At 36.0% G+C, this 21,132-nt stretch overlaps 1 protein-coding gene across 9 annotated transcripts in view; it reads right to left on the bottom strand.

Annotated features, from left to right (window-relative positions):
- The window catches only part of LMBRD2 (LMBR1 domain containing 2), a 42,783-nt gene that overhangs the window by 9,453 nt on the left and 12,198 nt on the right, over positions 1–21,132 (bottom strand). For 8 of the 9 annotated variants that reach the window (XM_019811896.3, XM_019811891.3, XM_006928052.5 and 5 more), the window contains exons 2-13: positions 20,136–20,366; positions 19,786–19,883; positions 18,356–18,451; positions 15,374–15,541; positions 13,920–14,130; positions 11,030–11,104; positions 9,768–9,881; positions 9,216–9,399; positions 6,168–6,349; positions 5,440–5,573; positions 3,969–4,074; positions 3,212–3,309 (exon numbers count right to left, since the gene is read on the bottom strand). In XM_019811896.3, coding sequence (XP_019667455.1) covers positions 3,212–3,309; positions 3,969–4,074; positions 5,440–5,573; positions 6,168–6,349; positions 9,216–9,399; positions 9,768–9,881; positions 11,030–11,104; positions 13,920–14,130; positions 15,374–15,541; positions 18,356–18,451; positions 19,786–19,883; positions 20,136–20,309 — 1,640 coding nt within the window. In that variant the 5' untranslated portion in view covers positions 20,310–20,366. The remainder of the gene's footprint in view (positions 1–3,211; positions 3,310–3,968; positions 4,075–5,439; positions 5,574–6,167; positions 6,350–9,215; positions 9,400–9,767; positions 9,882–11,029; positions 11,105–13,919; positions 14,131–15,373; positions 15,542–18,355; positions 18,452–19,785; positions 19,884–20,135; positions 20,367–21,132) is intronic. The other variant, XM_045038113.1, reaches the window with a different exon arrangement.

Raw genomic sequence — 21,132 nt, 5'->3', positions numbered from 1 at the left:
TATGAGAAGCCCCAAACTAGATCATGGTCTCTGGGAAGGTCATAGTTTTTCCTAAAGTATCAGGAAACAGCCTTATGTTCTCTAGGCAGTTAAGTCTGAATATGAACTCTGGGCATGACTGTGTTGTTAGTAATACGGAAATTAGACTAATTATGGCAGCATTCCAAAGAAAACAGAACTAGGAAGAAAGTTACCATTAAAACGTCAGTAAGGCATTGCTTCATACGTTTCTATAATAGAATATCTATTTTGAAAGGTAATTTGAAAATTCAAGAAATCTGCCCTTTTCCTAAAAGACAAATTGTGACTTTGAACTAAAATAAAAACTCAACTTGTTAAAAAATAAATAAAATAAAATAAAATAAAATAAAATAAAATAATAAAAGATAAATTGTCAATCAAAGTTTATCCTAATTCTAAAACAATACCTTTAATGGATTATTTTCAATTTTAACAAATTTTCTTTTAGACATAATTCTTTATATTTAAGATTTATAGTTGATAAACCATTAGTTATTCTACCCATCTATTACCTGATCCACATAACAATCTAATAAGGTAGGAAGAGATGCTAATCTTGCCAACAAAACTACTAATGTGTGAAAACATAATTCACACATCACAAGCTCTTAATGTTTCATTAATAGTTTTATAAACTTAAAAATTTTTTTTAAATTTATTTTTATTTTTTTATTTTAGAGATAGAGTGTGAGTGGGGGAGTGGGGCAGAGGAAGAGAGACAGAGAGAATCCTAAGCAGGCTCCACACAGTACAGAGCCCGACACAGAGCTCAATCCCGTGGCCCTGGGATGATGACCTGAGCCAAGATCAAGAACAGGATGCCCAACTGACTGAGCCACGCAGATGCCTCAGTTTTATAAACTTTTAAAATGAATAAACATATAATCAAAACTAAGTTTTGGACATGCAAAGTATAGTGTCTTCCTTTACTAGGTCATTTTCACGGTATAAACAAAACTATGGTCTTTTTTACTTTACAGAAAAAAACTTGAAAATCAGACGTATTATTAGTTCATAATAGTTCATAAATAAAAGTTTTATTTGAAAATATAATCCTTTATTTTACCTATGAGAAGGCAAAATATAAATGTTTTAATTTTTTTTTAATTTTTATTTATTTTTGAAAGAGAGAAAGCGAGAGAGAGAGAGGGACAGAGCGAGACAGGGGCAGAGAGAGAGGCAGACACAGAATCAAAGCAGGCTCTAGGCTCCGAGCAGTCAGCAGAGAGCCTGACGCGGGGCTCAAAGTCGTGAACCGTGAGATCATGACCTAAGATGAGGTCGGACGCTTAGGACTGAGCCACACAGGCGCACCTACATTAAACAGAATTTAAATAAAAGCTTGAAATAAAAAACAATACCATTTATATTAGTCCTAGCGAACGCAGTTTAAGTAAAAGCTCAGGTCATGATCTCACGGTTCAGGGTTTGAGGTCTGCATCAGGCTCTGTGCTAACAGCTCAAAGCCTGGAGCCTGCTACAGATTCTGTGTCTCCCTCGCTCTCTGCCCCTCCCCAGCTCACGCGCTGTCTCAATCTCTCTCTCAAAAATAAAGAAAAATGTTTTAAAAAATTAAAACATTTATATTTTGCCTTCTCATAGGTAAAATAAGAGATTATATTTTCAAATAAAACTGTTAATATGAACTGCTAATACGTCTGATTTTCAAGTTTTTTTTCTATAAGGTAAAAAAGACAATAGGTTTGTTTATACTGTGAAAATGATGTAGTAAAGGAAGACACTATACAGAGACAGGGGAACAGGAGATCCGAAGTGGGCTCTGCACTGACAGGCTGACAGCAGACAGCCCAATGCGGGGCTCCAACTCACGGACTGTAAGATCATGACCTGAGCACAGACGTTCAACCGACTGAGCCACTCAGGCATCCCTATAAACGTTTTAAAACATCCAATAGAGAATTTATTTCAAACAATATTTGTTTACTTAACTTCTTAATGAGTACATATACATTATCTGTAATAACTAATGGTATTGGAAGTTTTTTTTTTTAATTTTTTTTTTTTAACGTTTATTTATTTTTGAGAAGAGAGAGACAGAGCATGAGCAGGGAAGGAGAGAGAAAGAGGGAGACACAGAATACAAAACAGGCTCCAGGCTCCGAGCTGTCAGCACAGAGCCTGATGCGGGGCTCGAACTCACGGACCGCGAGATCATGACCTGAGCTGAAGTTGGACGCTCAACAGACTGAGCCACCCAGGCGCCCCTAATGGTATTGGAAGTTTTAAATGAAAAGTGGTTGGAGAAAACATTTTCATCAGAAAAGCGAAGTGATTAACATCAATTTTTTTTTTTAAAGTGGTATTTCTGGCTTGTCACAGAACACTTAAGCAATCAGCAGAAGAGGGCAGACACAGTACAGGATGAGGGTACCTGACGTGGAAGTAGGGGAGACAGGGTGCTAGAAGCCAAGTAGATCTGTCTTTACCTCCTTGTGAGTCACACTCTTGCCAAGAATCAAGCATCTTTCTAATCCTATAAAAAAACATACCCTGTGTCCTTTCCTGTCCAACCTCACATGTATGTACTGCCTGATTACAGTTGCTCCTCACCTGATGCTTTGTGCTGGCTAAGGTCTGAGGCATCTAGAAACCTGGTGATGATTGTGGGGAAAGCCTTAAGACTCATTTTTTTTTTTCAAGTTTATTTATTTATTTTGAGAGCGAGTATGTCTGAGAGCCAGGGAGAAGCAGAGAGACAGGGAGAGACAGAATCCCAAGCAGGCTCCGCACTGTTCTGACCATGAGATCAGACCTGAGCTGAAATCAAGAGTCAGTTGTTTAACTGACTGAGCTACCCAGGTGCCCCACCCTCAGATTCATTTATGTTACTGGATAAAAGATGGGCCTGGGGGGGGTATTTTATGAGCTACGCTGGCTGTCAGTGCTGAAGGCCAGAACTTAAGAGTTAACATTCTATCCTATTATCTTGTAATCTAAAAACTTGTAAAAGAATAACTCTACTTCTCTTTTCTTAAAAATCCCTTCAGAGGGAGAACCTGACTTGATCATTTAAGCAAAGCATTTAAGCTATCCCTTGCTCTCCCAAAGCCACAATAAAACAAACAACAACCAAAACCTAACAACTGAATATTTAAAAAGGCTTTAAGGAGAAAGGATATCCAGATTGAATAAGAGTGAGAGGAAAAATAACTGATGTTAAGTTTCTTACCTAAAGTAAGTAGCAATGCAGAGAATAACCACCAACATAGGATAATATATGTAGAATCCATCTGCAATAAAGGATAAAACTTTCATGGAACCCATAATCTAAAGAGGCAAAAAAAAAAAAAAAAAAGTAAGTTAAATTAGTACAATTCTGTATTTTTCATTCCTTTCCACCATTAAAAAAATTCACTCATCACCAGTCTTATTAACAAATTTGGACTTTTCAAAAAGTAGAAATAAAGCACTAAATGGACTGATTTTAAGTTCTCATCACAAAAAAAACTTGTAACGATGTGAGGTGATGGGTGTTAACTTTTTGTGGCAATCATTTCAAAATATCTACACGTATCGAATCATTCTATTGTACACCTTACACTACATACAATGTTATATGTCACTAATATCGAATTTGCTTATTTATTAAGGTTTTCACATAAAGAAAATTAATATTTTATAAATATTACTAAAAATTATCATGTACATGAAGATTATAAATATGAAAGCTAATATTATAGATCAGGTCTATTGATATTGCTCATCTGGTCAACCTATGTGAACCAAAAAACTTTGTGTTTTTTTTTACAATAAAAGAGAACAAAATCATTTTTACCCAGTCAGATACAACCTTTAAAATAAGTTTGATATTTAAAAAAATCCTAATAACACTATAGAACATTTCTGCTGGCATTAAAAGAAATTCCACAATAATACATCTTGTAGAGACAACAAATCTAAAAAAACTGTTTCCTGACCATACTTACAGATGTATAAGCAGTTGGCTGAGTATTCTGGTGAGAGATGGACGAATCCATATGGGTCAAACCCAAGAAATTAAGACATAAAGGAGGAGTCAAACGGCAAAATAACCTGCAATAAGCATATATAAACAGAATAAGAAAAAATATAGCAGCAAAGTACATTTTATTATGTTGTTATTTTCATCTATTTGTATTACATGTATCTTGAATTCTTAATGCAAACTGCCCTTATTTGAGAGACATTCTGAATATCCTATTAATCACATCGCCCTAAAACATCAGGGCAAAACTCCAGCCTCAGGCTGCCTGCTTTGGTTGTGTCTGTCACTGTTTCATCCTAAGATTTGTGCAGTACCTGAAGAATGTTCGTATGCACTTTATTCAAATCTACCATCTGTGCAATCCGTGTCCACATGACCAGGACAGCAATATCCTCGAGGGGAACTGTACTCAGTACATAAAGGAGCTGAAGTTGTATTGAAGTAGGTCACTCTGACAAGTTCAGGTACAAAGAACTGTTAGAGCTCAGTTTTGTCCAGATAAAAAGAGAACCTCACAGAACTATAGAGTTGGAGAACAGGTGGTGAGGAAAATGAAGGGAGGGTGTGAATACAAAGAGGAAATATGGGGAGTTATTTTGTGATGATGGAACAGTTCTGTATCTTGATTGTGGTGGTGGTTATGTGAATCTACACACACACACACACACACACACACACACACACACGCACATGAATGAAGGATAAAAAGTGGTAAGAACTAAATAAGGTCTGTAACCTAATTCAGAGTAATATATCAATGTACAATTCCTGGTTTGGATATTGTACAATAGCTATATAAAATTTCTCCATTCGGAGAAGCTGGGTGAAGGTTAGTTAGTAGGACCCTTTGTACTGTATTTGCAACTTCCTGTGACTCTATAATTATTTGAGGGAAAAAAGATTTAAAGAAAAAAGTCTTAAAGATGCTTCAGATATGGATTTCTCTGGGAACCTGCCTAAGTGCAGCCTATTTTATAAATACCTAATATGACCAACTTACCAACAGGGACAAACAATAGCACAACCTAGCTATTACTAGCAATACTCTCTTAGCAAAGGATATTCCTGTTCATTTTAAGTCCTTCCCAATGCAGCTTGATGCCACTTAATCACCGAACACTCTAGGTCTGACTTAGCCTCTAAACTCTCAAATGGTCCTAGTATTTACCAACCTATTTATTGAATCTCTAACTTGTAAGTCCAGGTTGTCTTTCTTTTCGTTCCTAACCTAGTAAACCTCTTGTATTATAACCTTAAACTTCAAGCACGATTTAGCTAGCAGTCAGCAAACATCTAATGCTTAAACGTAATCAATGAGCTCACATAAATGCAGGTGTTAGTGGAATGCTCAGAAACAATAAGAAAGAAAAGGGACATCCATAGACTACATGCAGTGGGGTCACTCCCTTGTGTCTAAACACACTCCTACTTACATGCCACTGAAGAGAAGGCTGTAAGCATCAGTCTGGTGATGTGAAGCCAAGTAATAATAGTTAAAGACACGAATCCTGAACACAGTAGAATAAACACAGATACTCAGAAAGAAGATACTCAGGAAACAAGCAATCTGAAAAATGAAAACAAACAAAATCAGTTTAAGACTAACAGACTTAAGACTAACGGACCTTGGCACTTTATACACTCTCACAAGCATTATCCTTTATCTCCAGCTAACATTTATTGACATTCTAAAAATTTTAGAACACAGTTCAGGTTTTAAACACCTGTAGCTGGTTTAAACACAGTAACAGGGTTTTTTTTAACCACCTAAGAAAATGAATTTATGAAAAAAATCTACGTCTTACCAGTTCAATATCCTGTCCATAAGTTTCAAACCACCTCCTGAAGTGAGCCCGTTCTCCCGTGCCCTTGGCTACCCTTCCCGCGAAGACTGTACATTATGCAGCTTCACTGGCATCAACAGGATCAAAGTATTCTCATAAAAGAATTCTGCACTATTTTGCACCTTGTCATCCCTCCTCAAACACAATTTTTAGTTTTTATGGTCTGATAAATGGATGAAGCTCATTTTTGAAAGTCTGAATAACACTATGGGCAACTTCACTGCTTTCATTATTATTAGATTATATAAAGAAAAAACACAGTTGATGACTAGACTATGAACTGACGTATGTTTATGACAGATGTAAAATAAACTGACCTCTATATAAATATAATTGTATGTTTTCTCAGCCAGCTGTATGAAGACTGCGAAGAGGGATAAGACAGGTGTAGTGCTAAAGAATGTGCATTCTGACCACACAACAATCACAGAGAAGATGGACAAAACCACAGCAAGTATCCTATAAAACCACGGTCTCAAAAGACATTCCCAGTACCATTCTGGAAGATAAAAGAAAAAAATGATTAGGAAAAATCATAAAAGAATAAGATATTTATATTTCAAAATATCTCTATACAGGATCCATAACTGCAAAGAAGAAAACAGTAATATCACAGTAGAGGAACCAGGCAGGTACCATGTTCACCAAATAATCACCAATAACAGGATAAACTGACATCATGTGCCTCCTGCTATGAAGCACTAAGAAAACAATGTCATTGCTGCAGTATTCCCACCAAAAATGCAAAACTTGCATCCAACATGAGAAAATACCAGACTCAAATTCAGGGACACCTAATAAAAAACTGGCCTATAGTCTCCGAAAACACCAATGTCAGAAGACACAAATAGAGACTGAGAAATTATTCCAGATGAATGGAAACTAGGGAGACGGACACCTGAATACAATGCATGATTTGGGATTTTTTTTTTTACAAAGAATATTTTAGAACAATTCGCAAAATCTGAGTAAGGTGTACAGAAACAGCTCTGTATCAAAGTTCATTTCCTGATCTGGTCACTGTATTTGGTTAGTAAGAAAATGTCTTTATTTTTAGAAAACAGACACTGAAACATTTAGGAGCAAAGAGGCATCATGTCTGGAATTCAACTTTGAAAAGATTAAGGAAAAATACATATACAGAGAGAAAGATAAAGTAAATGAATCTGAGTGAAGTATATACAAAAATTCTTTGTACTATTCTGCTAACTTTTGGTTAAATCTGACATTTTTTAACAACAACAAAAAAAAGATAGCTCACCGAATTGAAAAGGCTACGTTTTCACTTCATTCACTGAAGCGCTGAGCGAGCTCTGAGCTCAGACTCTAAATCTTTCAACCCTACTCTCAGCACAATTCCTGATGAATTCAACGTCCACACCAGTGATCCTTTTTTCAATATCCTAGGGGGTCTTTCACTTCCTTGACCTCCTTTCCTCCAGTGATCTCATCCTCCACTCCACCTCAACTACTCATTCTCAGTCATCCCTAAACCTCTTACTGCCCTCCCTTCCTTATTATCTCATTAAAGCATCCCTGTTTCCAAGCAATACCTTCACCTAATATCCAATTCCACTGACTGACTCTATCTGGACCAACCATCCAATCATTGTACCACCTTTATATTGCCACTTAATACCCTGATATCCTGCTGCTTCCTTTATCAGCTCAGATTCCGTAGTCTTTGAGGATAATTATGCTCCATCATCCCCATTTCTTTTCTCTCTTGCTTCCCTGTACTTGCTAAGCAAGACCATACCCTGGTTAGGATCCAACTCCCTGGCCACTCTGAGCCTGCACCCATGGAGCTGTACCCTTCAGGAGTGAGGCCCCCAACTTTGCTGACTGGTCTCATTCCAAATTCCTAATCACCAACTTCAGGTGGATCCTGAGCACTGCCTGGCTGGCCTCCTATAATTCAATCTTCTCCCATGCCTTCACTCCTAAGCAACTATTTTGCACCTTCTCCCTTCAGATCTTCTCTTCAGATCTCCCAAATCTCTTACCCTATGCTTTACTCTCAGCATTTCACCGAGAAACTGGCAGAAGGGAACCTCCCCAAGTTCCTGCCACTACCTCTTCTCACCTGCTTAGGTACACCCGTGCCTTACCTCCTAATCTAAGGGCAATCTCTACATTGTTCACTATTTCCCATTTCATCTCTGCTACTCATGAACATCACCCCAGCCATGCTCTTCGCTCATTACATTTCCTCTAAGATATTGTTCCCAAATTACATGCTATAATTTATCTTGACCTTGCCATTCTCCTTCAGCTACTACCTCTTTTCTCTACTCCATTTTATAAGGAAAACATTTTGAGAGTTTTGTATTCTCCTTGCCTCTAATTGCTCTCCTCCAGATTTCTTTTAAATTCAACTGGGCTTTTGTTTGCCTGTTTGTTTGTTTTTTACCTTTTTCTCTTTTCCACCCCCACCTCACTTCTCTGAAGTCAACCTATTGGGAAATGTACTTTACACCTCACTATCCTGCTTTTCTTCCTTCCTCACTGGGTTCCTCCATTAACCTGATGTCTACATTCTGGTATCTTCTTTATACCTTTCTGTGTAGTCTACTTTCTCACTCTGTAAGGCCAGGAATTTTTGTCATTACACTTATTGATATATACCCAACATCCAACAACATTCAGCATATATGTCTCAAGTATTTGTTGAATGAATGAAAACAAGTATTTCTTTCATTTAATTAGAAAAGATCTTTGTTGAAGTAGTTTTCTAACATATGTTATGGCCATTATGTCTTCATACTCAAGACCAAACACGGCAAAAAGAATCAAATGAACATAATTATTTATGTAAACAAATAAGCTAAATGGAAGCTTTAATACTGTGACACTTGGCATATTTTCATTAAGTTCTTCATATTAAATTTGATAACACTGAAAGAGTATCATAAATAATTAAAGAGAATGAAATAATTCTGACTATTTATGTAGGTTTTATAAATAGACTAACAGATGTAAATAATCAAAGAGGACTTCTTAGGGGAATATTTTAGTAGTATGTCAAGACTAAAGAAGAGACCCAAGCTTGTGATATAAAACTGCTTAAAGTTCTAATTATTTTAAGTATATATTATGAACATATAATATACTTGATGTATTGCATATATTTTTGCATAGCATTTTGGTTATCTGTGAAGTAACAGTGGAAACTGATAGATTATATGTTGTATGACAAGTAAAACAGTTTTGGAGGGGGAAGTTTATCAGACACATAATATTACCACATGGTATATGTCAAATAATACAAATACGATTCAACTCTGCACTGGGGAAAATATATACTTTCTTTCTCTAGAAAAATTATCATCATTGAATTCTGAAATTTATGTAAAATTACATACCAACTGTAGGATTATAAAAATATTGGAGAAATTTATTTTCTGGCTCTGGTGACTGAAAGGTGTGAACAAACTGACGAGTAGCACTAGTTTCATTTTTTGCTACATCTTCGAGATAAAATGCTTGTTCCAAAAGAATCTGCCATTGTACTTGAGTTCGACGGTGTCTCTGAACTGAATAAATCACCTAAAAAAGAGAATTTGGGTATATCTGTCAATGTTCTGATCCATTTCTATACATCCCTCCAGAGAGTATGTTTTGATTGTCATAATAATGGGGAAGTGTTAATGGCATGTGGCATTTACTGATTGGGGCCAAGAATGTTAATATTCTAGGACATATTTAACAATTAGGCTAAGTGAGTAATTTTCCCTCCCCAAATGCCAACAGTACCCCTGTTGAGAAACACAAAGTTAAAACATCTCAAAGAATGATACAAGGATCAAAGAAAGCTTCAAATACACATTTACTCGAAAATCGCTTTTTGTGGGCAGCAATTATAAATCTAATTAAAATCATCAGTAAGTAAAAAAAGCTATTATTAATAAAGTCACCTGTTTATGTAGTTTTACCAGACTTTTTTCACTTGGGTAGGTATTATGCTTTTCATCAAAATCTTCATAATCATCCATGTTCCTACCCATTTTTTCCTGATACTCTGTAGGACACTAAAAGGGAAAAGTAGATATTGTTAAATCTCATGTGCAAAAAAGTAAAATTATATTTTTATTTAAAAATTTGCCATTCTTGGGCATATCTAACTTTCTCAAAAACATCTTCTTCCTTTACTGGCATCTCTAGATATTTGGATTGTTAGTGGCTGACATTTCCTTGAAAATGTTCTAGAAGATGTATTAAGTGTGTTCTTACCTTGAGAGCTTACCTACATGAAGCAACTAGTATTTGAGAGGATTAGGCTATGCAGGCAACCTGACGGAACTGTCAATTATTTTCCTAGCTAAAAACAAAAAAGAATCGCAACAAACCCAAGACGTTGAATTTTTAAAAGGCGTTGTAGAGAAAAACAAACACGTAATTTGGAGCCATCTGCCCTATTATTTATTTATTACCTATCTGAATTTGGGCAAGTTACTTAACCTCCCTGAATAGGTCTCAAAAGGTAGCAATATAAAGAGAAAAGATTAGAGAACTGATTCTCATTACCATCAACTTAGCCAAAGGGAACACTAGCTAATAATCAGTATAATAGATTTAAAATATAGAAAAAGAAATAGGTCAGTGGTTCTATGGTTGCAAAGACAATTATTGAGAAGTCCATTTTTAGAATAATCATTTTGGAAGTATATGAATACCCTAATTCAATACCAATGCATCAAAACCTTAATTTTATAGCTTCTTGTTAAATATCTGTGTTAAATATCTCATAGGGTCATTCATTATACAATTTATTTCATATATCATGAAATGACATGGTAGAAGCAATTGAAAGAGATTATTAAGGCTCTAGTTTATTACGGGAGGTGCACCTTTAGTGACCACATTCAATGACACTTAGAAACTGTGAAGGTCCATCTCCATCGCTGTGTCAGCAATCATTATCTATTACTTAACCTCTACATCCACACTTCAATGACAAATACTGCCAATAATTAAATGTCACACTTGTATTAACAAAAGAACAAATTCTAAGTATGGATTACTACTGATTTATGGTTAATATTTCCATGAAAATGGAAAGGAGATGGGAAGACCACAGTCACAGGCTGTTCTCACACTTTTCTGATGCTTTTATTATAATGTTACAGTCTACAAATTTATATTTCAAAAGAAAAAAGATGAGAATATGACAGATTACCTTTTTAAGTATCGTGTCAATGCATTTTCTCAATGGGTGGTTATACTTGATGCTTTCATTCACTTTACGAACCTCCTATAAAAAAGTAGGAAGCATAAAAATATTTCCATTTCTATACATCGTACATTTCAAATGAGACTGCCCTAGGTACTGTATGTGTTCTCATAAGTTTAATTTCAACCCAAGTTACTTAGCATATACATGAAGTTCTGTTCACCAAATAGAAGTTCTTAAGAACATAAGTAAAAATACAAAGTTATAGAATAGCAATATCTATACCCTCATGTTTTTTACTATTTTTTAAGATTTACTCTCTTATCACTTGCCTCTTGGTACACAAAGGTGAATGAGGATTATAAAAAGGTCATGAAAGATCAGACAAACTTTGCAATGCTGTGTTCTTCCACCTTGCTCAGCAAGCTCAGTTATCTCATTATCTAAAGTACAGTGAAGAAACCAGAGGAAGAAGCAACAGGCAACAAGCGTCACAAAGCACCGGCTCCTTTCCAATGAGAGAGTTCCCTACAGCAGTCACAACTACTGACTCATTCCACATTCGTTATAAAGAGCACACTCTATGCCAGCACTGTGCTAAGCATAAGGTCACCACGATCCATGCTGAAGGGTGTGGTAGGCAGACATGATGTTACAGGTCTTTAAAGATGACAGGCTGGTGATGAGCTAATTTAATAACCAATTTAGTGAATATGAAAAGTATAAAGGGGTTAGTTAGGAAGGGTAATCTTTACAACCAGCAGATCCCAAAGAAGAACAATAATTTCTATACTAATGAAACTTTTAAAAAGTTGGAACCACTGCTCTAGGCAGAAGAAATGGCACGTTCAAAGGCTGGGAGGCAAGAGAACTGACCAGGACAATAAAAAGAATATTCTGATTGGAGAGTAGAGAATGGCCCCAAGGAATACAAAACTAGAGGCAAGGAAACCACCTGGCATACAAAGTTATGAAAATATATTTATATCTTATATGACAAAAAAAATCATTTTCCCTAATATATATGTGCTATCACAAATCAAGAGAAAATTGGGAAGACACAAAAGCAATACAATTGGCCAATATACGTCTGGAAAGATAGTCAAGCTCACTAAAAACAATTACAAATTTTAAAAATGAGAACAGTTTTTGGAAAGTAATTTAGCAATAACCATCAAAACTTACAATATGCAGACTTTAGGAATAACCTGTATCAACAGACATTGCTCCTGTCAGCAGCTCAGCTTACTGAGGAAAACAGGTATTATTCAAATAGAAATGGTATGGAAACTGCTGTGTAATCTAGTGTGAGAGGCCTTCTGATAAACTGATTGTTCAAGCTGAGATAAAAGCTTGAGTAGGAGTAAGGTCAGCAAACCAAAGGAAGGGGCGAGAATACTCCAAACAGCGGAACAGCCAGTATAAAGGCCTCCACGCAGCAGTGTGTAAGGAGTTTCAAGGAACTGAAAGTAGTACATGTGATCGCAGGGAAAAGGACAGTCAGCGGCTGCCTGAGCAGCACTTGATCAGGCTAAAGAAAAGCAAAGCACTCCAGAAGGCCTTTATAACGGTTTGTTTGAGGTCAACAAGTGATCTAAATATAGCAGGGACAAGAGAAGACTTGGGTTTTTAAAAGATGCTTGAATCATCATTACATTACAATTTTCTATTCCTAAACTGCCTTAAAGATTTGTTGACTTGTTAGCACAACTTTGAATATGAACCATACTGATTATATGTTATATGTAAAATATTGTATTCTTCCTTTAAATTCTTCAGCCATGTGACACAAAAATATGTACTGAAACAAGTTAACTACTGATATTTGCTATATCTGTTATAAATCTAAGGCTCCTTCAAAAGTTTGTAACTTTTGGGGCACCAGGGTGGCTCAGTTAAGCATCCAACTCTTGACTTTGGCTTAGGTCATGATCTCATGGTTTTGAGATCAAGCCCTGTGTGAGATTCTTTCTCTCCTTCTCCCTCTGCCCCTCCCTTGCTTGCACGTGTGTGCTCTCTCTCAAAAAAATAAAATAAAATAAAATAAAATAAAATAAAATAAAAATAAAATAACAAAGACGGCACCAATGCCAGTCCTAGTTTTCCACATCCTATTCCTCAGTAGAGAGTTCCTACTTAACAAACAACAACAACAACAAAATCTATCTTTCTTCAGTCATTGACAGTTCCTCCTAGCAAAATCCAGATCTTGCATAATTAACTGGATTTATATTTCTTGAAGGAATATTGAATAACTGGTAAAATCCATATTCCTCAAATCTGAAACAACTGAATTAGTACCAACTTTAAAGGGTAACAGTATCAAATTTAAATTATCTTTTAAAAATTATTTTCTTACTAAATACAAATTTTCAAGTTTTTTTCCAAAAATCTGAATTTTCAAATATAAACTTCCAAATATATCATAAATAAATACAAAAATTATCAAACATACATTATCTTCTTTTGAAACATGTAATAATAGCCAGCAGACGCCTGAGGAAATGTAACAGAATACTATCTGTGAATTTACTCCTACATTTTCAATCAATATATTCTACTGCAGTTCTTACTTTTTGTAGGCAATACATGCCAAAAAGCCAGTATTAGATTTTTCAATCACAACACTTTTAAGAGTAAAAGAAGGGCTCTGTAAGGTTACCCCAAGATGACAAGCATACCCTGCACTGTTGAATAATTGTTGCTGAATCTGTGGGTTAGAAGGTGGAGATGACACCTCATGAAGCTGGAACGGCCAACAGGAAGCCATCCTACCGGATGGGACATACTGAAGTATCGCACATCACCAAATTTTCCGTGTGAAACCCATTAACGTGCAAACAACAACAGCAACAAACCAATAGTGACTGGCTGTTAGTTTAAACTTGCTTATTACCTCCATGACATCTTCTAAAGTCTCTTCTGCATCTGCTTTTTCTGTCATCAGTTTGGCTGCCTTAAAATATGTCTTCATAAGTAGATAACCTCTTTTTGCTCCATTCCAGTACGACCGAGGAATTTCTACCAAACCATATCCCAATAACAACACGAGGAGAAACAGGCCCCATGTATTTGCTGCAGCTATTCCAATTGTCTGAAGCTGGTTCCTGAGAAAGAGAAAACAGAAGCAGAGCTGTGAGAAAGAAATTTTTCCAATAATTTTATATATATTTTTTTTCCAAAAATATAAAATAAAACTAACTAGTGTTAAATGGTTTTTCAGGAAACAGCCCTACAAGATGGCTAGGATTTTACATGAAAAAAAGTATACCTTCCAATCCTCAGCTACTTTTTTAGCAACAGCAGATAATCTGTGCGTTTTAAAAGGAAGTTAGAGCTTAACTGCAGAAATAGACTTTAACACAGGAAACACTGCTTCTATCATAGTTAAAATTAGAATCTAGGATAGTTCATGGTGAAAACTATATATATTTTTTCCCCAAAAAAGATATTTTTCATTAGGTGCTTTCTTACTCAGTATTAACCAAGAGAAGCCTGAAAAAAATTTTAAAGTCTAAAAAATTTTATGTTGAGCCACACCTACACAAATCTCAGGAATGCAACAGTGAGAATTATCATTACTACTCTATTCCTAAATTTTTGAGATGTCTTCACATAACATTATATACATCACAAGTATAATACAGATTTCAATTTTATTATAATGTCTGAATCTAACATCAAAGAGAAATATGCTCTCAAGGTATAGTCAGAACAAAAGAAAAAATATTCAACAAGCTCCAAAGAAAAAGAAACCTAAGGGGCACCTGGGTGGCTCAATCAGTTAAGCATCTGATTTCGGCCCGGTCATGATCTTACGGTGCATGAGTTTGAGCCCCACATCAGGTCATGATCTCATGGTTCGTGAGTTGGAGCCCCACATCGGGCTGTCTGCTGTTAGCACAGAGCCCACTTAGGATCCTGTCTCCCTCTCCCTCTCCCCCTCCCCTGCACGTGCACTCTCGCTCTCTCTCAAAAATAAACATTAAAAAAAAAACAACTAGTTATTTTGTCATGTACAAAACTGTACACCTGAAACTAGTATTACACTGTATGTTAACTGGAATTAAAATAAAAACTGCAAAAAAATCATAAGCGTTAATACTTCTAACACATAGCTATTAGACAAATCATTAGTCCTTCATCTAATAGCTACATTTAATAGTTGTTCCATTTTTTTTCTTCTTAGAAATATGCGTTATTCAGATTTCTTTTTGGGGAATCTATTAGACACATAACTCTGTATGTTTCTCAGTGAAATGTCTGTTTACCTGCCCATATGAGAGAAAAGTAAATTTTTAAAAATGCAAACATACATTAAAATAATATTAAGAAAACAACTTTTCTTACCATTCTAAGTGCAAATGTGGGTTTACAGCTACATATATTAAAAATGCTCCAAAAATCAGCAAGTAGGTGCCATAATAGATTGCATTCTCAATCAGTGCAGTTTTGATCTTCCCAGTGATGGAAAACCCTCCTGATCTTGCATAGGACTGCATAAAAGGTAACAGAATCCTAGACGGTTGGAAAAACATGATTACAGAAACAATTGACATGCCTATTTATTCTCGAAATACCAGAATGATGTGAATCTCAATTTTAATGTGTAGTTCTTTTCATAAATATGATTTTGAGTATTAATACTGAACAAACTATAACAGATAACTGAATATTTTTGTAATATCAGATTTTGGGGAGACCAAAGCACATTTCTGGGAGCAAAAGAAGCCACAATGACCAACAGCGAGTACAACGGTGTCACGAGTGACTTTAACGCCTTTATGAAGACTTTGGACTGCATTCAGACAACGAGGAATCTTTTTCTTTAACAGAAAGGAGATGTGATCAAATTTAAGTTTTCTAAAGACTGGTAAGTCTTCAGCAGGAAGAATGGACTGAAAGGAAACAAAACTGGGACTATGTGGGAGAGGGTAAGGGGTGGTGATATGGTAAGAAGCAGGAAGGGAGAAGTCTGGTTGTGAATACACTGATCGGAGGTACTTAGGACACATCCCAAAGAAGCTGCACTGGAAGTAGTTGGCTATCCAGCTTCAGAATTCGGGAGAGAGGATTAGAAATACAGATCCAGGAGTCATCACCATATCAGTGGTTCTGAAATAACACCAGTAGATGAGATTTGGAAGGGTGAATATGTAGAATGAGAAGGAAAGAACTAAGGCTGACCCTGGGAAAGATCATCTTTTAAAGGAGAGGTAGAGAACTAACAGGAGGAGCCAGTGAAGGAGACTGAGACAGATCAGTAGATATGGAAGAAAACCAAGGAGCACGCGGAGGAAAAAACAGAAGAAAGCGTTTCAAAGTGGAGAGAGAAAACAATAATCAAATGCTGCCAAGAAGTCTAGTAAATTAGGAACCTGTCTGTGTGAGTGGAGAAGTGGAGCTAGAAAATAGAGTTCAATGGGGTGAGGAAAGAGTAAGCAATGAGGAAATGAAGACAGTAAAAGTAAATGTAGACAATTCATTTAAGAAATTTGGCTGGGTAGGATAAATTGCAGTATATTCATATAATGGAAGATTTTACATAAATGACAAAGCAGAGAATACTGACACGTACAATAAGACGCAGATGAATTTTCCAAATATGTGAGCAAAAAAAGAGGTGCAGAAAAATACATACCATATTAATTCCATGTTTATAAAGTTCAAAAACAGGTAAAATTAATCTATAGTGATGGAAGTCAGAATCATGGCTACCTTTGGGGAGGGTAGGACTGGGAGAGGGACATGAGGGAAGCTTCTAGACTTAGCATGAACATTGTTAATATTCTATAATATCATCTGAGTGCTGGTTATATGGGTGTACTCACTTTGAAAAAAGTCAAACTGAACACAATTTGTGCACTTTTCTGTACTAATTTATACTTCAATAAAAAAGTCTCCCCCACCCCGAGGGGCACCTGGGTGGCTCAGTCAGTTAAGCATCCCACTTCAGCTCAGGTCATGATGTCTCAGTTCGTGAGTTCAAGCCTCAAGTCAGGCTTTCTGCTGTCAAGGCATAGACTGCTTTGGATCCTCTGTCTCTCTCTCGGTCCCTCCCCCACTTGCTCTCTCTCTCTCTCTCTCTCTCTCAAAAAAAAAAAAGTCTCCCTCTCAAAATTAAGCCGTGATGAATAGATCAATGAGGTTAGAAGCTAGGAAGTTGGAAAGGATTGCATTTGAGAGATCTGGCTTTTTTTTCTTTTCTTTTTTTTAAAAGGATGAGAGAATTGTATATGCTTTGTTGAAACCGGAAGCTGAAAGTATAGGTAGCAAGAGCTGAAGGAGATGGGTCCATACTTCAGGAAGAGGGATTTCACTTTGTAATCACTTTGAGAGTGACTCTTCCATTCTTTGAGTGGAAGGGAAAAGGACGGGTAGGGAGGTGTGCTGGTGGGAAGCTGAAAGAGTACCATGTGAGGACTTCTATTTTCACTGTGAAGTAGAAAGTAAAGTACTCTGAAAGGAGAAAAGGTGACTGATTCTAGGATGTAAAAGAGAGAGAAAGAGCCACAAAGGGAATAGTAGAGGTTTGAGGTCTGTAGTGATTAGAAGGATTCACTGTGGAGAACAAAGAGCGAGCAGACTAGAGACACATAGAAGTCTGTCAATGCTGGGAGCCTGGATGAGTCGGATGAACACGAATTTACAGGTGCACTACCTGACTGTGCCGTGTGATTTCTCTCTTGCAATATTCACTAGCTTCAGTTTTAGAGCTTAGTTGCCTGCAGAATATCTAAAATGCTCAGTAGGCAGTGAATAATGTGAATTTGGAACCCAGCAGAAAGACAAAGCTACCGTGGGTAGAAAGAAACATTTGGAATGCATCCGATTATGGTTACAATTAAAGCTATACGGAGAGGCTCAAGTAACAAGATGACCAAAGATGGGACCCTAGGGAATGCCAACATTCAGGAAATGGGCCACAGAAATAGAACCCATGAAGGAAATTCAGCAGGTTGGGCTAAGCAGATAGAAAGAAAACCAGGAGACAATGATGACCTTAGCAAGAGCAGTTTCATTTAAAACTGGGACTGGAGGAAGACTAAATGGAAGAAGGTCAAGAGAGAAGGCAGTAACTAGAAGGGAATGGTGACAAGGAAAATTTTTGGTTTCTGTATTCTATTTCTTGTTTGTTGGGGGTTTTTCGTTTCATTTCTTCTAAGATGGGAGAGAAGTGAATGAGCAGGAAAGGAGAATATACAGATTTAAGAAAAAAAAAAATTAACACTTGAATAAACCCTAAAAATGAAGGTTCACAGAGAAAGTATAATCTTTTTCTTTTTACTTCAGCCAAAATTTAAAAACTTTTTATCCTTCACTATCACTTACCATGTTAAAAATTGTGATGTCCAATATACTACCCTCCAGAAAATTGGCATGATTCCATCAGGAATGTAACTCCATGGCTTGAAACATGGATGTTGGCTGTTTAACAACAATTTATAGCCAATTAATAAATGATGACTACTTAAATAAGTTATATAATTAACTTGTGCATGGCAAAGTTCATTTACATTCAGATATTAAATTACTGACTCTAGCTTCCAAAACTTCACAGAAAACTTAAAATTCAAAGCAGACCGTCAAACTAAAAAAAAAAAAGAAACAAAGGGAACAAAACAGTTTGTTCTAGAGAGGAATGCCACTTAAATTTTCAACTTTCAGTGTATTTTCAGTCCTTGAGTAAAAGGGCATAATGTTCACTTAATAGACTGATAATGTGAGTCTTTAAAAGTGAATGAATATGTCATGAAACTAAATCTCTGATTTGACTGCCTTTAAAACTGGTAACTGTCTTTAAAATACACACTCCATTTTGTGGGATTGGTTATTTTCTGGGGAGAGGGAACAGGGAGGTGAAAGAAATTAGGTGATTAACTCCTGGTAACTGGAGCCCTAACTGATTAGTCACTGTGGTACAGATCCCATGGACAGAGATGCCAGTATCTGTATATAATTCTGTTTGAATTTTCTGAACATATGTGTATCTTCCATTAATAGTCTTCCCTGACTATAAGGATACTGTTTAGTCTAGGAGCTTCCAACGATTCACAACTGCTGCTGATCCATATTCAATTTTTAATGTGCTTTAAAGGGAGTAACAGTTACATTTTAAATTTACCCTTATTCAGGTTAGATTAAAAGAATAATAAAAGCTGCATAAAGAAGCATGCAAACACTACTTAGAGCATTGGTAGAAGCTACACTCAACATTTATTAAACCTATTTACTTGGAAGTTTGATATGGATTTAACGTAACCTTTCGATAATTTGAACTTTATTCATTCTCGGTCTAAAACTATAATGGTTTCAAAGGATGCACAATATGAAAAGAACATCCTACATACAGAATAATCCCCTCATACAACCTTGTAAATCAGGCAAAAGAGAAAATGAAGGTTTTTTTTTAGATTAGAGAGAGGCTGAGAAGAAAAAAAAAGCCATTGGAAGTCACATTCTTAGTAAGAGGTAGAACCAGGGCTAAAAAAATCAGGTCTTCTCCAAGTTTCTGCTTAGCATCTACTGAAAGGCCTCGTGCACCAATAAATATGTAAAATTTATTTAAGCTTTACGTTTAAATAGAATACAATGTAATTAAAAGTCTACTAGCAAAGGATGGGAGAGGCGTGGGGGATGAGTAGAAAAAGAAGATCAACTTTATAAATTTAAATCCCGAATGGTAAGAACAGACAATTTTAAAGTAATTTTTCCTCTACACTATTTAAAAAAAGAAAAAAAAAACAAAAGGAAGAAAATACCTTGGAACTGGGGTAGCAGTTGCGTGGAATCCTGTAATGTTGCTGTTCTCGGTAGGGCTTGAGTTTGCGGCTGCATGCTTACACCGGTTGTATATTGTCTAAATCAATGAACACATGGTTTAACAATGAAAATCAGAAGGTTACAGAGTTACGGGATACTGGGGGGTATCAACCTATCCACCGGTGACCTTCCTGGTTATGTTTTTTAATGATCAAATTCACAAAGATTTAAATACAAAAAGTTAAGCATGACCTTATATAATTTAGCTGTTTTAAGAACTAACATATCTCAAACAAGCTGTATGATTACAATTGCCTTTCAAATTGCAAAACTCAGTTTCACCTCTTACCGTACTAACATCCAGAGGCAGTATGAAGACGATAAGAAAGCAGAGATACCAAGCTAGCAGTGTTCCAATAATTACAAGTCTATGCTGTTTCTTAAAGTCTCCATATCGATGAAGTAGGAATAATGCCAGAAAAAAGACAAAAACAATCTCGAGTCCCAAAGCTGCACCACTCATTATTGAATGTTCACTCTGACTAACCAAAAGTCATTCATGAGCAGGTCTGGATCATATCTGTAAAGTGGAAAAGAAAAAAAAAGTAGCATTAACATAAACAACCACTTGGAAATTTCCTAAATATTTGTTTATTGACGTGTTAATAAATTCTTTGGAAAATTGTCAGGCTTTACATTGAACTACAAATAGAAGGAAAAAGGGTATGCCTGGGTGTGTCAGTCGGTTGAGTGTCCCACTTCGGCTCAGGTCATGATCTCACAGTTCGTGAGGTCAAGCCTGGAATCAGGTTCACTGCTGTCAGCACAGAGCCTGCTTTGGATCCTGTCCCACCACCGCCTTTCCTCCCCTACTCCACCCCCACTTGCAGTCTCTCTCTCTCTCAAAAATAAATAAAACATCAAAAAAAAAAAAAAAGAAATAGAAGGAAAAGAATAATTCCTACTCTCAAATACATATCTAATTTTTGAAAACAGATCTTAAAATCTTGACATAAATTGTATCTTCAGGAAAAAAGTTATCTTAATGAAAATTATACTACTTCTAAAAATATTGCAAAATAAGAATACTGAACGTGAACTGTTTCAAAAGTATCATTTGGAGTTTGTTCCTTACAGTTATAAGCCCCAAAAGAAGTTTTATACAAATACACAATTGACTAGATCCTAAGTAATCAGACGTTTCGTAAAATAAAGTTTTCCACAGTCCATTACTTAAAATGTTCCAAAAGAGGGAAAAACAGCAAGAAAAAGACCATTTGAAAACATTTCCTTTGTTTGAAATAGTTTGTTATTTTTTTGTGTGTGCTAATCTTGTCTTAACAACT

The sequence above is a fragment of the Felis catus genome, chromosome A1 (assembly GCF_018350175.1).
Source record: "Felis catus isolate Fca126 chromosome A1, F.catus_Fca126_mat1.0, whole genome shotgun sequence".
NCBI classification, from domain to species: domain Eukaryota; kingdom Metazoa; phylum Chordata; class Mammalia; order Carnivora; family Felidae; genus Felis; species Felis catus.
Note: the sequence above shows the minus strand (reverse complement) of the source record. Positions and strands in the feature narration are given on the sequence as shown.